Source organism: Diabrotica undecimpunctata, chromosome 8 (assembly GCF_040954645.1).
Source record: "Diabrotica undecimpunctata isolate CICGRU chromosome 8, icDiaUnde3, whole genome shotgun sequence".
Lineage (NCBI taxonomy): Eukaryota > Metazoa > Arthropoda > Insecta > Coleoptera > Chrysomelidae > Diabrotica > Diabrotica undecimpunctata.
Window position 1 is genome coordinate 120,530,302 of NC_092810.1, and position 18,363 is coordinate 120,548,664.

Below are 18,363 nucleotides of genomic sequence, written 5' to 3' on the forward strand. Positions count from 1 at the left end.
TTGTCAAAGATCGATAACGTTCGGATAAAAACTAAGTACACAATGTTGTACCTGTCCACAATCACCATTTTTACGAGTTAAAATATAAATGAAAAACTACCACAAAAAGATATGTAATTTTTGAATTTTGATAAAAATCATTTGTTCCTATTGTCGTTAAAAGGTGTACTCTAATATTAGTTATCAACCACTTTGATGATAGATATCCTTTCTTGACTTTAGATTCATGATGTTGAACAAGGATTTTTTTATAACATGAACGCCGGCTCTGCCTCAGCCTTTTGTTAAAATGTAGAAGCAATTTAAGAAAAACCAAGGAATACATTGAATCGAAATAAAAAAACAGCCCGCACACCTCGTATTGATTGCGCAGCGACAGCCCGGTGACATTCTTTATCAATACGTCATAGCTCATATTTCAAGTTCTCTTGCATCCGCCCTCAGAGCTACAAAGAAACTAACTTCTTTCGGTAGCGGTGGGTGGGCGGTCGAAGATGCGAACGAGTAGGGCGCCAATCCGGAACGGCAGTTGAGAGACGCTCACCAATCGGCGCAATCGTGTGCGTGACGAAATAGGCCCCTCCTACAGGCACTTGCAGCAGTTTTTCCAAATGTTTTTATTTATTACATTTGTACTCGCCGAGTGTACCGGTTGTGTGTGCACTTCCTCAGGTCGCGCAACAGAGTGTACCATCGGTGCGCGCTCACTGCCCCGCCCGTGACAGACAGACAAACAATACGAAAACCCTCACTATTACGACATCTCTCTGACTGTCTGGCCGTTTACGATTGTTCTGATACATTTACAAATATACATACAACAAATGGACTTGGGTGTTGAGTGTTAGGTGTTTGTCGATTGGTAGTTGTGCGTCGAGATGATGGACAATTCCGGTATGGACTCAGCAAGCGATCACAGTAGCCACGCGTCTTCCGGTTCACCCGCTGTTGCAATCAAGCAGTCTCCTTCGCCTCCGAACAACTTAGTTAACAGCCACAATCATAATCACAACCATCAAGTACACAGTCCGAGACAAGCAAGTCCTTTAGGCCCTCCAATGTCAATGGCACATCCGCTTTCGCCTCCACCGGTGACTTCAGCAAGTTTGGCTCGCAGCATGGCTCTTGGACACTTGCCACCCCCAGGTCTCGGACTTCTTAATTCTCTAGGAGTTCTTCACAACCCTCTGGACTTAATGGCTCATCATGCTCCACCACGTTCATACAACAGTCCTCCACCGATTTCTACTTCCGATCCAACGGCCAACGAGTGTAAGTTAGTTGATTATCGCGGACAAAAAGTGGCGGCTTTCATTATAGCGGGAGACACTATGTTATGTCTTCCTCAAGCATTCGAACTTTTCTTGAAGCATTTAGTGGGCGGTTTACACACAGTTTATACGAAGTTAAAACGTCTGGACATTGTACCCCTCGTCTGTAACGTCGAACAAGTTCGCATCCTGAGAGGGCTGGGAGCGATCCAACCAGGTGTCAACAGATGCAAACTACTTTCTTGTAAGGACTTCGATACTCTTTACAGAGACTGTACAACAGCCAGGTATGTGTCTGACAAGTATTTTAACTATTTCGATATTTTCTTATAAGATTTAAATTAAATACGTCATATACATTCTCCGAATGATTGCTGTTTAACCCTCGAGCATAGGCATTTAGAGCAAACAATGCGTATGATGGATGCAGTCGATATACATATACTAACTGGGACAATTCTAACCCTCGCAATATCGTTGATGTAATTATAAAGGCAATGGAAATGAGGGGAAACTCAAGTGGAGTTGTTTCCCTTTTATAATCCAAATATACGACTCCCGACAGTTATTCACTATATAATATTCTCGAATTCCGATTCTACAATTGAAGTAGAAACATTCAAACAAATCATATATGACACAAAACTTTTTGTCTTTTACAAAATTATTTGTTTGTATAAAATCGAACTACCATAACCTTTCTTTTTCGGCTGTAAATGGTAAAAGAACAAATAAACTTAGTGTTATTAACACTTTGAAAGAATATAATTGATTGCATTACGATCGCCTTTACGCAAAAGTAAATTTGAGTAGTCAAGTTAGTATATTTAGAATATGATTATAAATATTTTAAAGTTAATAATTGTCTTTTGACCATGATTTTACTTTTTGTGTTATCTTTTGGAATTTTTAGTAAATTTGGAATCCCAGAATCTTAATCACTTCTAGAATTGATCTACTTTTAATTGTGGTATTGCTGGATTGCGTTCATATTTTGGTATCGAATAACCATTTCTAAATAGTATTATTTTGCCGTTGCCCTTATATTACAGCAAATTAGATTTTTTATTTTTGTGTTGCAATCTTAAATCATCCTCGTTGTGTTTTCTTATAGTCAGCATTCTCTATATTTGCTTGATTAATCTATATTCTGACATTTTATAAAGTTTTTTCCACCAACGTAGATATGTTTTTTTATATTTAACTCTTATATCGTCAAATATTAGTTTTATTCATGATGATCTTTTGCACCTACAACTTTTTTTTGTGTTACAGCAGACTTTTTCCGTGGTATACTTGGCAGTTTAACTATATTTTTACCATGTCTGGCATTATATAAAGTAAAGTGTTGTCTCGACTCTCTCGAGTTCCTGTCTTATATTTTTATTAGTTTGCTATAATATGTTGAGATATCATATACCTACCTATCATTATTAAAACCATACTTTTTTCATGTATTAGGTGTTTCCTTTAACTGATTTTTTGGGTTATTGCCTCTGTTTGTACCTGAAAATTTTGCTGAATTTAGTTAATTTGTTTTGTCTGCTGAAGCAGGTGAAATGTCCATAACTGATACCTATTTTTTTCTGTTGTTAGTTTTAAATTTTTCTTAACAGTTCATTTTGGTTAAATTGATTGGGCTTTTATTCTTTACACAGACTTGAGGATTTTACTCTTGTTTAGATTGTGATTTCGTTGATTCTTTTAGAGTTTTACTTAATCCAATGATTCCGTTAAACATTTATGTTTATCAAGTTCTTCATTTTCCTTCAATATTGTTTTTATGTAGGTACTTAAGTACATATCTTTTCAATTTTAAAATCTTCTAAATGAAACTTTTGGATTTGTCACTTTATGTTACTAATCATAGTTGTGATTTTCTAAACATATCATCTTTAGTTGTTTTTTGTTTAATATCTTAAGGTAATGTTATAATTTTTATTCTGACGTCGCTCTTATTAGATACTTTGTTATTTGATGATAACAAATGCTTGTTTTGCAGCTTTGCAATCGAAGGTTGTACGTATGAAGTTTTCTTCATATTTTTTCTGCTTTAACAACAGCCTTTCTTACAACAAAAAATAGAAGCACATTCAGCGCTCACCGCTGGTTAAGTTCATCCTTTACATTGGAATTATGACAACCTATTTTCTTTATTACAAAATTTATTCTTGGTAATTTGGTAAATTAATAAAATATTTCATTATGTTTATTTTTTAACAAACTTGGATAATTTTATGAATACATGTTTGGAGAAACGCAGACAAGAAAAACTGGTCCATTACTAATATTGTATCATTTAGCCTGTAGGTACCGATCATCTCTGTTATCGCCATTATTTAATTTTGTATAATATTTCTGTATTAAATGTGAACAACTTGATTCTTCTACCTTTAAGTAAATGCTGTCTCGTTTGAAGTAACTAGTTAGTACTGTTAGAGAAGAAGTCACTCTGCGACCTATGATATTCAGTCTGCTGCTTTTTTCTTGCTTTTTATGATAGTTTGTGTGTGATTAGAGCAGCTCAGTCAGTCTTATTCCATTAGGAAGTTTAGTATATCCAGTGACTTTATGTTAGATACCTTCTTCTATCTTATCTGACCAGACTTGTACCAGATACCGTGCAGGAATTGTGGGAATGTATGGGGTAAGTCTGGGGGAGAGGAGCCACTTTTTTCTTAGACAGATTACTTGAAAAATTGACTAGTTTATGATGCGATTTTTGGAAAAAATACTTATTAGGTATAGCTTAGATATTTATTATAGCTTACATGCAACTTGAGGAATATAAACGTTATAGAAATTAACATAAATACTTCTTATTGGCCCATCTATAGCAATACGTAGGTCTAGATGGGTCATTGCTATCGGCAGAGTTGGGATAATTTGAAACACATAAAATAATGATGTTTACTTATATCTTTTCCACATTTACTTACTTAACATTTTTTTCACACGAATCACAAACATTTTGAAATTTTGTACAGTTGTCATGGCACTAACGTTTGCAAATCAAGTATTGAACCCAGTCATCTTTTCTGGCTGTTTTACTGTAATTAGTATTTAAATGGGAATAAGCCACAATTAAAGGTTAAAGTACGTTTATTGACCTTTCAATTTCCACTTCGGAAATCGTTCTCAAAAATAGCTTCAGAACAATGTTTTACTGTAATCTTGACCACAGCCAATACATTCATTTTCATTTAATTCTTCCTCCTCTTCGCTGTCATCTAAAACTGGCACATCTGCATTCATGTCATCATCAGACGAATCTAACTCATATTTTTTACATTGACGCCTTTCGTTTTGCTTCTTTGGAGCTGTCTTCTTTTTTGGTTCTTGTTTCTTTATCTTCTTTACTTGAATTTTGTCTTCAGAATTAAAAATTTCCGCCACTCTTCTTACTCGGTCTATTATACTCTTTTTGCGGCATCAGCTTTAGGTATAGGCGATAACGTATCCAATACTTTACCAGGTGTTACATTTGAGTCTTCAACATTAGACGTACCAGCTGCAGTTTCTTCATCAAGGACTAGAGTAATGTCTGCATGTAAAGGTGCTTGATCTAAAATATTTAGATCTATTTCTATTTTACTTTGTTTTTCTACAACAGCTGGAGAGCTCTCATTTGTGGCCAAAAATCAAAGGGTACAATTCCTGTGGCAACAAATCCAGATGTTACATTTTTCACTGTTGTTGAGATTTTCCACGCATTTCCCAACAACTTCCCAAACTGATAACGTGTAATTTTTCTTGTTGGGTTATTTCTGATATAGTTCTGACATCTCGAGTAAAAATTAGCCTTTAAAGTTTTGACAAAAGCTCAGTATAACGACTGCAAAAAATGCGTGGTATGACTGGGTAAGCACAACACTATAATTTCGTTGTTTCGGCGCCTTCTAATACTTCCACTGATGCTGTATGGGATATATGCTCATCTAATATCAGCAAAACTTTGTCTTGAGGCTTTCGAGGAATAAACAGATTTTTCAACCAATGTAAAAAAATTTATCCAAATGAAGCAATGCTCTAATAGATACCGATATATTTGGCTCAAGTTTAACTGGGTACATCTTCCAACAGCGTTAGTTTTCAATTGAAAGTCGCTTGGCATTTTGTCCAGACTTTCTTAGTTTTTATTTCTACGGTTGTACACTTCTAATCCAGTTCTTTCTGCTCTTCTTGATCAATCTGTGTAACACCTGGTGACATTAGTATTTAACTCATAAATGTTGTCTTTATCTAGTAATTTCATTCACAAATTTCATTGGCATTCGTCTGAAATATGGAAACAAATTCGAATAACTTTATATATTGTAAGTTAGGCTGAATGTGGATCGAAAAAGAATCTACTCACAATCCTTTATGTTTATTAAATCTTAATTGATGTGTTTATGCGTCCGGTTTCTGAGTTTACAATGTGCACTCCACTATCAGGCCTATGAAACTTAGAAGTTATTTGAGCCACCATAAAATCCTTCAACGACCAGTTTTCTACGTTTAAAGAAAGTAATTTTTGTCTTCTAAATTCCTGTTGATTGGAGGTGCCTCCACTTGTGCCACAGAATTGTTGTTAAAATTATTTTTTAGACAAATAGGTACCACTTTTTATAAGACGGACACTAAGTTAAAATTATAATTAAAATATACCATTATATTTCAAAACATTTTTCGCCAAAGTATGCAATTATTAGGATTTTATTATAGATGTAATGTTGTTGTGGTTTGTTGACAAAATCTTAATGATGGAGTACAAATTGTAAACTTAAAAACCGGTCGTATAAACACAGCATTTAAGATTTAATTAAAGTAAAAGATTGTGAGTATACACAACAATTAAAAATTGTATTTTTTAATTTTTAATAACTATTAAATACATATCTAATTATGTACATAGAAATTGTGAAAACTATTTACGAGTATATTGATGTTTTAGATGACTTTAAAACAAACATATTTAGCCCCACTAATTTATCTTTAGCATAATGTTTCACTCTAATTGTAATTCTGTATTAAAAGCCTAAGGCTGGCTTTTTATCTCTAAGGAGTTCTTGAGATGATTCACCTATACATCTTCTAAACTAGATTTTTCCACAATTATCAATTTTATGTATTGATAATGTCCTTCTAGGTGCTGTATGTGTTGTACAGATGAGAAAGTAACATCGACAACTTTTGAAGAGTTTTATGTTGTGGTTCATATATGACTTTAATGTTTTTTATAATTGTTTTTAAATAAGATCACTATGATCAGTATAGATTTTGGATTGGGGATACGAAAAGCAAAAGGATGCATTCAAATGGATATTATTTTGGCTGGTTACTTTTTTATAAACGGTACTGATCGAAAGTATCAAATCTACAATTTGTCACAAGTTAGCATATTTCAACAATTTTTTTCTTCTGAGAAAATGTCGTCTTCCTTTGAAAGTTTAAAAAACCATATTTATTTGTATTCTGTTTAATGCTCTTCTAAATATTTAGACAAATATATCATTCTCTCAGATTACCGAACAGTGACATTCTTTTTCATCAATACTATGTATTTGTAGAACATTTCCCTGCAGAATAATTGGAAGATGTATTTCTTTATACAAGTATCTCCATAACATATATTTCCAACATTCTCGAAAACTTCTAATTTTTTCATTATCGCTTTGGTAATAGCGGTTGCTTCTTTACGATATTTCGGGATAATAAATATATACATCTCAGTATGCATATTTTTAGGTACATACTTAGTTTCAATTTATGCTTATTTATTAAAGTTATAAGATTTTTATAGATGTTTCAAGAATGAAGTAAGCATTATTTTTGGTTTCTTGGTGTAGATTTAATCACTCATGGTACTGATCTTGCTACTTATTCTCCTAAGGATCTCCCCGTTTCCCCGTCCCACATTTAGTTATTTTTGTGTATACAGCAAGCGGCAACCTTCTATCACTAGAATATGCATATCTAGCTACAACAACCAGCCTTTTGATTTCTACATCAGGGAATATTTTTCTTATTATTATACAGCCCAACTATTTATATGTATTGTATAAGAAACAGTAAATATATAGAGATGTTGTTCAAACATTATTCTTCTTCTTATGCCGTACGCTATAGATGCAGCTTGTAGGCGTTCATGCTGGTTACATTATGCGTAAAGATTCTTCTGCTCTTCTTATTGTTTTACTGATAGCAGGTATGTCGTATCAATTTCTTACGCATCTGAACCATGAGTATCGTTTGCGACCTCTTCCCCTGCTCCCTTCAATTTTGTCCATTAACATGGTTTTTAAAAGATTATGTTTGTTGCCTTTGGGCTACAACATTATTGTAGCCCAAATAGTCTCATATAGTCTCCCATATATTCTTCGGGTAAAATGCCTGTGTTTTAGCTATACTTTACAAGCTACTTAGAATTGAAATTGTACCTGAAAAACAAGTTTGGAGCCAATTTTAATGAAATATAATTTCAGCAAGACGGAACTCCGGCTTATTTTGGTGTAAATCTTCGGCGATATTTAGATTAGACATTTCCCGGACGATGAATTGGTAGATTAGGTAGTATTGAATGAACTCCTCGATCCGATTTGAATTCTAAAGATTAAGAATAAGTAGAATCAAAACTTTTTGATAAATACGTTTTTAAAATATATGAAGGAAAGTTGTAGTTAATTGAATGAGAATAACAAATGGTTTTGTTAGCGTTAGCAGATAGTAAGATCTGTCCGGCTAGCAAAATTTACAATTATTCTATTAAAAGTGTTTTATTTAGAACAGTACTTTTACGTATCGTCACATTTCAAATACTTCAAGGCGGTTAATTGTACAGACTTTCATGTCCAAAGCCTCTACAATAATACAAGACAGAGTACACGTAGCATTTGATAAATCTGGTCGCTTAGCAAGGTCTTCATTCTGAAGAAATATCTCTTCTTGTTATTATTTCTAGGTTTGGATCTAAGTTGTGTGTTATCCAGCAGCCAAGTATTTGAGTCTTGTTACTTATGTTTGTCTAGCAGTTTTGGGTTCGGCCTATGATTATGATCTTGGTTGTAGCCGAGTTAATTTACGGATTGTAGAATTTTCTGGTTAGTTGATTTAGTAGAATTTGCGTATAATATAGTAGAATCCCCTGCGTTATCTACTAACACCGCTGTGTCATCAGTGTATCTTCTACTGGATATGAGTTTACTAATAATTGTAATTCTTGACAAAAAATCTTCAGTTTTTGACTTGAGTGTAAGATACATTTAATAACCAATATCGATCGAAACTTTTATAAATCATTGTCGTTTGATATACAGTTCCAAATGAAACGTCTTAAGTCAGGTAAGAAACTTCTCTAGAGCCAGCTATAGTATTTTAGTATTTAGTAGTCCAGCTATTCCAGCTATTTAGTAGTCTTTGATATATTCGCTAGAAATATTAACTGACTTATTGCTTTGAGTAATTTTAGCTTCTTTAATCGTTTACTTGTAAAATCCTGATCTGAGACCTCAACAAGAGATTTCATGGTTAAATTGAACTGGATTCATGGCTTCTTCTTCTTGTAGTGCCTATTCGTTTCGGATGTTGGCGACCATCATGGCAATCTGTATTTTGCAAAATGCGGCTCAGAAAAGATTTGTGATTGTTGTGTTGAACAACTTACGTAGATTTTTCAGCCAGGAAATCCTTCGCCTTCCTCGTATTCCTTTTACTTTTCCTTGTATTTCAATTCTTGTATCCAATGCTAAATTGGATTGGATGTTGAATATTAAAGTAATGAAAATAGTGAACAGCAAAAGACATAAATCTCGGATCATTATAACAAAAAAAAGGTGACAAAGTATAACAAAGATAGGAGACAAAGAAGAAGATATTATGTATTTTAGCAAATCATGGAATTGATAATAGACTAAGTATTATCTACCGTAATAGCTTCTAGAATGATTACAATCCAAATATATCAGATCTTTGCATTGCTTATGACCTTCATACACATTTTGAGTAACAAGAAGCTATGTAAGTTTTAGATTTTTTTCTTTATTACTGGTTTGATTTTAATATAATAGAACAGTTATTATTTCATGGTCTATGGAGAGTCTAAATGTAGTCCATAGGAAGATGTTAATAGCATAGAATATTTGCAAAACGTAGTGTGAATACTCATAGATCATATGTAATGTATGATAAACCAATGAGGATAAGAATATCATTAGTAGCACGTTTAGATTAGAAAGTAGTCGATTACAATAGTCGTACAAAATAATCTCAATTCTAATATAAAATTAAAACATGTAGCTACCCATAAAATATTAAAAATTAATTTTAGGTTTTTTCTTTAAAACCTCTTCCAAGTCTAACAATTAAAATACTATAGGTATCTAATTAAAAGTATTCCTTCGTAACTATAGGCAAAGTTATATACGATCGTACGAATATAATGTTCAAATTAAAACATGCTTTTTTTGTGGAAAAATTTTTAATCGCTACACACGACAATAAAAATGTGGTTACATAAAGCACGAAAAAAGTAATAAAATACGAAGTAACAAGGTAATTCATTACATATTTTATTCGAAAAAAAAAACGCATTTAATTGTGTTATTATTTCCCAATGGAATGCAATAGACAGTGCTTATTAAAAGGTATGGTACAAAGGTTCAGTTTACAATGTTCAGGTTAGATGTTTTGAAATATGTTCAGCTGTTTCTTTTTTGATCTCATCGTGTTTTTGATCGAAAATATATTCCTTTATACAGTGATTTTTTGATAGATAGATCGTTTTTAAGACAATATAGAGGCCACCTGTGTTTTTAATTACAGTTAGCGCGTCTAGCGACTTAGAAAGTAAATTTCGATGTAAAAATATAAATCTGGTGAGATTTTGAGTGACGGTGAGAGTGTCGTACCTCATAACTGGGAATACACACTGGTCTAAACTCTTAGGTTTTAATAAATTAAAACGTTATTCTTAAAAAAATATGTCATAGTTTCCTATACGTTGTATTCATCTTTATATATATATTTCTTTGTAGTTTAAGTGATTCTTGTATTTGCTAGGTAGCAAGTTAGTTATTACTTTGGTCGTACTGAAGCTCATTTCCAAAAACTCTTTGACGTGCTTCTTTAAGCATGTTTTTGATTCCTTTAAGTTATCTGAGATTAGAATAACATTCTCAGTCAAGTGTTAGTGATTTAATCTCCATCTGTCAATGTTTAGTCCTACTTTATACTAAGGAAGAGCCTTAAAGGCATGTTCGAATAAGGCTGTGAGCAGTTTTGATCCTTCTTCTCTTTCGATCTTTAGTTTCTTTATATCTGTCTCTAATTTTATGGCTGTGAATGCGTTTTTGCAGCTATTAAATATGTCGGGAAACTTAGGGACCATTCCCGTATTAATTTAGTACCTTTAGGATTGTCCATCAGCCTCTAGTGTTTGGTAGAAGAGTAACCAAATTTGAACCCTTTTATAATAACTCCCGTGATCACATTGTACAAATAAATAAGCAAATGAATGGATCTGTTGTTCGAGCCTTTAAGTCCAAGATTATTGTAGAATAAAATCGTCAGTACATTGTTCTAGTCTGACAATATGTATGTTGGTCTAAACATTTTTTTTATTAACTCCATTGAGTACAACAAACTGCCCATTGGGCATTAAGCATTTGGTATGGTAAAAAATGCAGACATGTAGAGAGTTACACCAGTGAGTAACCTCTTTACAATTCTAAAATTAAAATTTTATTAGTTTGAATGTCGGACGGCAATTGCCGTTTTAGTGTACGCACTTCAAAGACGTTCCGCACATTTAGTTGTCGAGCAAACGCATTAGGATGCACTAGCACTCGTTCACAGTATTTAGCACTAAAACGTTGTATGGCTTCTTTCACGGATTCTAGGGGGATGTCGTGTTAAATCACGTCGTTGGATACATAGTATGGCGCATTGACTATGGCACGCAGCACCTTGTTTTGGATTCTCTGTAAGATGTTTGTATTGGAGACGCTAGCAGTACCCCATAGCTGAATCCCATAAGTCCATATGGGCTTGAGGATGGATTTGTAGAGTAAAATTTTGTTATCCAATGATAGTTTTGAATTGCGTCCAATGACCCAATATATATTTCTCAATTTAAGTCCAAGCTGTTTTCGTTTGTTAAAAATATGTTTTTTCCAAGTTAGACGGCGATCCAAGTGCATGCCTAGATATTTAGCGTCCTCGGATTGAGGAATTAGACAATTTTCAATATATACAGGGGGCATGTTTCTCTACGTAGCGTGAATGTAACATATATTGACTTAGCTCCATTAGATTTGATGCGCCATACTTTCATCCATTGCTGAATTCTATTTAGGTTTGATTGAAGATTTCTTAATGCTGTTGATGGATCTGTGTGGGATGCCAGGATAGCAGTGTCATCTGCATACGTTGCAACAGTAGTTGTACTAGATGTAGGAATGCCCGCTGTGTATAAAAGATATAGAATTGGGCCGAGAACGCTGCCTTGTGGGATGTATGAGTTAATAGGATATATCTTAGTGTGCTCGGTACCGTGCTTCATCAGGAAGTATCTATTTTCTATGTAGGATTTTAAGAGCTGGAAGTGAGGATAGGGTAGGAGCTTCTTTAATTTTATTTGTAGTCCTATGTGCCATACCTTGTCAAAAGCCTGATATATGTCAAGGAAATCAGCAGAACAGTATCGCGTTAAAATCCTTGTTTATTTAGTTGACTAGCCTAGGTTAGGTCCAAACATAGATTAAAAGTTTACAGTTTTTGCTTCATTGGTGATTCTCACAATTTAATAGCCTGGGTGACAATGTCTCTTCTTTGTGCTATCCTATTTTTCGTTTTACTCAGAATTAATTCGATTTGCTTTATAGACTTATTCGGCATGTTTTCTGATATACCGGAAGAATTCTTAATTACAAAGCAAATTTAGTAAAATGTTGCTTATATTTTCTAAGATAACTACCACAGCACAAATGAGAATTATCATTGGATATATTTTTCATGATTTAGCAATAACTATGTTTTATAACATAAAATAATATCTAGAAAGAAATACCTTATAAAAGATGTTTTTGCATTTTTAATTCATTTTATTGCACCATTATAGGTATTGCATTTGCATTTTCCATTAATACATCTTAAGCCTCGACTATCATAAATTAATAATATCTACCGGCTGTTTGTAATCGTTTCCAGGCATCGCTGTAACGACCGATTAAAAAAGTGGCGCCTCGTATACATCGTATACCTACACACTCAAACAACGCGTTCTACTTCCAATCAAAACGAATAATAAAGACTAACAAATGCTATTACAGATGCACAAAGAATACAATAGTGTTGATATTTATATTATTAATGATTGGTAGCAAGGAGAGTTTCTGTGGCTCAACGGGATATCTACTGAGATAACTGATAGAACTTGTGGCTTTACAAAAGACTCGGTGCTAATAAGATCTGTCAATTCGCTGTTAGACTTATCATCCCTTTACAAATGACATGGTGTTCTTGTATAATTTATTGATCTTCAGGCGCCACTTGGCTTTATTTCTTTTTATAAATGAGATCAATTTATAGTTTCATTTGGAAATTTATGGTTGTACTACTAATTAGTATAATTAGCACAAAAGTAACACATTGTTAATTGATTTAAAATTTTTTAAATGATATTGTGTCTCAACATTTAAAGATAAATAAATAATGTTAAAGATAAAATAAAAAAGTCTAATAATTGTTAAGAAGATGTACAGGTTGCAAAGTTTGACGAAATGTATAAAAAAAATGGCGATATTTGATACTGATTGGCTTCTTTCTCACGTGACGTCTTCGTTTCGAAGTTTGGCTATCACTCTAAAATTTAGCAGTCACGACGTCTTCCTTTTTTCTACAATTCTCCTTCTTATAATTTTTTACCAGATTAGTATATTGTATGTGGGAGAAACCACAAGACTACTAAGTGTCAGGACAAACCGGCATGAAACATACATTAAAAACAGGTATTTTGACAAATCACAGATATGCAAACATGCCTCTGATAATGAACAGAGAGTACAATGGAAAGATACATCAATAATCATTAAAGAGAAAAATTAAAGAAGCATCCCTCATGAGCAACCACTTAATGAAGAAAAATGTATAGCAAACTTATCGACAGAATGTAGCAGGCTTTGGTTACCAGTTTTAAAAGAAGTTAAAACAAGAATATACCAATAATACCGGATTAAGAAACTCAAAGACACATCGTCTTCAATCATACACAATACATATGCAACACACAATACACGAACGCTCTCTCTCTCTCTCTCTCTCTCTCTCTCACACACACACACACACACACACACACACACACACACACATATCATATACACACAAATTAAAGCACATATAAATAATGAACACACACAAACACAGAATAATCAGAATTTGAATTTCCGTAGACAAAAAATCCACCCTCATATTTTTTCTGCCAAAACATGACTGTTGTCTGCAACACCGCGGCCAAGTAAGTCAACTTCAATTTTTGAAAAGACATAACCTCACAACAACTTTGACAATTATACATTCTTTTCATAAAAATCCTTAAATACTTAAGTAGTCTGTTTTTCCGGGGTGTAAATCGAAACGTCAATTTTTTTATTTAAAAATGTAATTTTCATTACAATAAATTCTGGCTTAATCCCATTCTTCTTCTTCCTATGCCGTCCCCATTAACGGAGGTTGGCGACCACATTTCTAAAAGTTTCTCTGTCTTTTGCAACGTCATGTTTGTCCAGTCTCGAATATTTCTCGCAGCCATGACTTCCTCTTTCTACCTATTCCCTTTTTGCCATCGACTCTACCCTGCATGATGACCTGCAGAAGACTATATTTATCCTTCCTCAGTATGTGTCCAAGGTATGCAGTCTTGCGTACTTTTATTGTTCTCAACAATTTTTTGTCTCGGCCCATCCTTCTCAGCACTTCCTCATTGGTGACCCTGGCAGTCCATGGAATTCTCAACATTCTCCGGTATATCCAAAGTTCAAAGGCTTCAAGCATATTACTTAATCCCATATAAACACAATATTGAATTACACTTATCTAACAAATAGGGTTTTCTTTGGTTTTGCTTTTCTTGTCAGTTCCTTCATTTTCCTATGTACATTAAAAGTGTCGTGTTTGTCTTTTAGTTTTTCTATTCTGTCTAATTTTGTTTTGAAATTCTTTGTATTTTTTTGGAGCTTTTTTTTATATTTTCTTCAGGTATTCATAAGCAAGATTTCCTCTGTCATCCAGTCCTTTACGTTAAGATTACGTTTCGTTTCATAAAGATGTTTCAATGAGGATGTTACTACTGCTTCTTTGATATATATCCACATTCTATTTAAATTTTCGACGTGGCTAAAGGTTTCAAGCCAAAGCCATTAAAAGAAAGAAAAAAAAATTTTCGACGTTTTTTTTTTTCAGTTAGACTCTCTATTTTTTATACATTTTCATTCATTTCTGCTATTAGTTTTTCTTTCATTGCGTTATTGTTTAGATTATTTACCATAAACTACTACTAATTAACTACCAACAGATATTAAAAAGAAAAAAAGAGAAACCAGCAAAATGATCCACTAGTCTCTTGATGCGTTTCTGCAACGAGTAAAACTGCTTTAACTTCACCTAACCTAATCCAACCTAACATAACCATAGACATATAATACCAATGTCTATGACATAGACATATAATACAAATAGACTTATAACTGCAATACATGCCCGTTTTCCCAGGGCGACAAAGAAAACTGAAGCAAAGCAGTCCCTGCTTTTCTTTCTAATTTGCCAGGTTTATCGACGACATGATCTAAATGACCAATGAGAAGGTCACGTGTTCGATAATCTCAGCCCATTAAAAAGGATGCAGGGACTGCTTTGCGTCAGTTTTCTCTATCGCACTGGAGGAACGCGACTCTATGGCAGCAGTCAATATATTCGTATTATATGTCTATGGTCTCTGTACCTAAATTAACGTACTTATAGTCTACACTACAGACTATCTTCATTTTTCCCAATTACTACGTCATATTCCCCATAAAAAATATTTCGTCGTTTATTCTATAACCTTTACGTTACTAAACATTGCGTATGTCCTCGTCAATTCAAATATTAAATGGCAATTGGCAATAAATGTTGATTAAAAGTAAATAAGCTTTTTACCAATACAATGTACACTTTTATTATTGCGTCTATAGCAATATCTCGTTCTATGAAGGGAACGGCCCATGTCAGAACATTTAATAACTTGGTGTAACTGTCTACGATATTTATTTAAAAGTGATTTACATCCTTAAAATGCGCCTGTAAATGTTCTCATCCTTCTTTTATACCAATCTCGTAACACTTTGTTGCAAATATTACTATACGTTGTCTGAACCTGGTCTCGCATGATATATGTGTAGTCTTTATAAAAAATAAAAAAACGATGACCAAACGACATACAGCTACAGTGGTTATTGCATTCTTCGTTTCTTCTGAAATGACTATATTGACAATAATTTAAGAATGATTTATGTACAAGGCTGTGTAGCAAATAAATCAACAGTTCGTGTTGAAGTTATTAGTAGCCAAGTTGATGAGGGTAATCTCTTAACGGTTTTATGTTGAAGACACTTTTTGTCGTTGTTAATTTTATTTTAAATAAAAAGTTGTGCTATTACCAAATATAAGACATTTAAGAAATTTGGAAGAAGTAATTTTGATCATAAACACAGGGTTTCAGTGTGTCAAAACGAATGATATACAATTTATACCTTTTTATTTCTCATCATTTTTACGAGCTATGTCATTTACTCCAATTACCTTTATATATGCAAAAGTTTACAGATTGTAGCAAAAGCTTTTCTATCGCTTTAATGAATTAAAAAGCCAAATATATGGTACAATTCGTCAAACCTTCTGTGTATGAATCGGTATCAATAGACCTTATAACGTTATTTCTGCATCCCTGCATCTTCGGAGACTCGATCTGATACAAATTCACATACAGAAGGGCCAGCGAATGTCTTCTGCTTATTTCTTACTTCAAGTGGATAGCTATCAAAGTGCCTTTATTTGCGTTATTTATTTTTGATTGTTTAGCTTTTCAATTCAAAGTTTTGCCTAAATCTGTAAACCTTTGCAGATTTCGTATAGCCCAAAAGACAGAATATGATATTATCATATGGTTTTAGTTCATGGCCATTAAAGTAGATGGCACTTTTGTAGCTAGCCACTGAATAGTGGAAAATAAGCCAGAGGCATTCGCTTGCCGTTCTGTATGTGAATTTGTATCAGCCTGAGCCTCTGACGATACGAGGATGTAATGAAATTTAAATATTAATTCATAAAGTATATTGAAAATCAAGAAAAGTACTAAAGATAAAAATAGCATGATTCTAAACCACGTAAAAACCAAGTATTCTATGGATTAAAAATAGGAAATAGAAGAAAATAAATGGATGATAATGAGAACAATGAGATAGAAGAAAAATTTTAAAAGGTAGCGGAACTGTAGTATCTTCTTTTCTTCTCTTGGCGCTACAACCTCTGTGAGTTTTGTCCTGATTAACAATATGCTTATGTTCTGTCCTGCCCTCTACTTTCCTTCTGCATTATCTGGTGTTCATTTAATATCCTTCTCTACATCGTCCATCCATTTTTACTGGGCTGTCCTCTTGTTCTTTTTTCTTGGAATTACATCTCTGGATGGCTTTTACAACTTATTTATTTGATATTCTTTCTAACTGATCAAGCCACTTTAGTTTTTGTGCCTCTACAAGTCTAACAATGTCTGCGCTATGAATTAATTCGGTTAGCTCGTGGTAAATTTTAATTTTCTAGTTACCATCAATATATTGGGTTGGTCCAAATATCTTTCTGAGTATTTTTTGTTACAAGACAAGAATATAAGAGAAAAACTAACCAGAAATCAATTGAGATACATAGACAACGTAAGAGTCAACAACATATACTTCGACAATTTTAAACTAAAAGCCGGTGTTCGTCAAGGATGTATTATCTCTCCCACGTTATATACTATATATAGCGAACACATCATGCGCAATGTATTCGACGGATGGCAAGGAGGAATATCAGTCGAAGGCCAAAAATCAGCAATCTCCGCTATGCAGACGATACTTTAGTACTAGCATCATCAACAAAAGACCTTGAATACATCATGAACAGACTAGGTACTATTAGTCGTGAATATGGACTTAAAATTAATGCACAGAAGACCAAGGTAATGATAAACGAACGAATTAGAAATAACCAGCCGGAAATACGAAACGTAGCGGGGTTTGAAGTGGTCAGCCGTTTCAATTACTTAGGTTGTGTTATCACAAACAATGGTGGATGCGAAGAAGAGATACGTCGACGTACGGAGGCTTATCTTTCCTATCTCTACCTATGCGTCAGAAATTTGGACCAATAAAAAGTCCGACTCACGACGTATAACGGCCTTTGAAATGTGGGTATATCGTAGAATGATGCGCATACCCTGGACAGCACATCGCACAAATGTCTCAATATTGACAGAACTCGACATCAATAATAGGCTTACCACAATCATCAACCAAAATATATTGAGGTACTTTGGACACATTACCAGACGAATGGAAGGCATGGAGAGGTGGGTGGTTGAAGGCAAGGTAGATGGTAAAAGAACTCTAGGAAGATCGCCACTTCGATGGTCAGACTAAAGAAAGTGCGCTACCGGTTACTCTCTATCTGATACAGCACACTGGGCCCAGGAGAGAGAAGAATGGATAGCAACCATTCTTCAAATACCATAACGTCACCACATCCTTAGGAAGGATAAAGGATAGAGAAGGAGGACATAGACAACTCAAAATTACATACAAAACTAAGCCTTGGCAAGTTAGATGCTTGGGATGTTACGGATGCCGAAGAAAAGATGAAGGATATTACAGGAAAGAGGAAAAGGCCGAAAATAAAGAAAGACCAGAGAAACGTCGAAGAAATGAAAATAATAAACGAGAGTGAACAAATGAAGGATCAAAAAAGTGGAAAAACTTTTGATCTGGTCATTGAAAAATTAACAATATTATACTAACTTAAAGGCAAAACTAGCTTACTC

At 33.8% G+C, this 18,363-nt stretch overlaps 1 protein-coding gene across 2 annotated transcripts in view; it reads left to right on the forward strand.

The window, feature by feature from the left end:
• The first annotated feature begins 655 nt into the window (after positions 1-655).
• Positions 656-18,363, forward strand: part of dac (dachshund family transcription factor) — a 442,638-nt gene continuing 424,930 nt past the window's right edge. For both annotated transcript variants that reach the window (XM_072540865.1, XM_072540866.1), the window contains exon 1: positions 656-1,558. In XM_072540865.1, the coding sequence (XP_072396966.1) occupies positions 879-1,558 (680 nt within the window). In that variant the 5' untranslated portion in view covers positions 656-878. The remainder of the gene's footprint in view (positions 1,559-18,363) is intronic.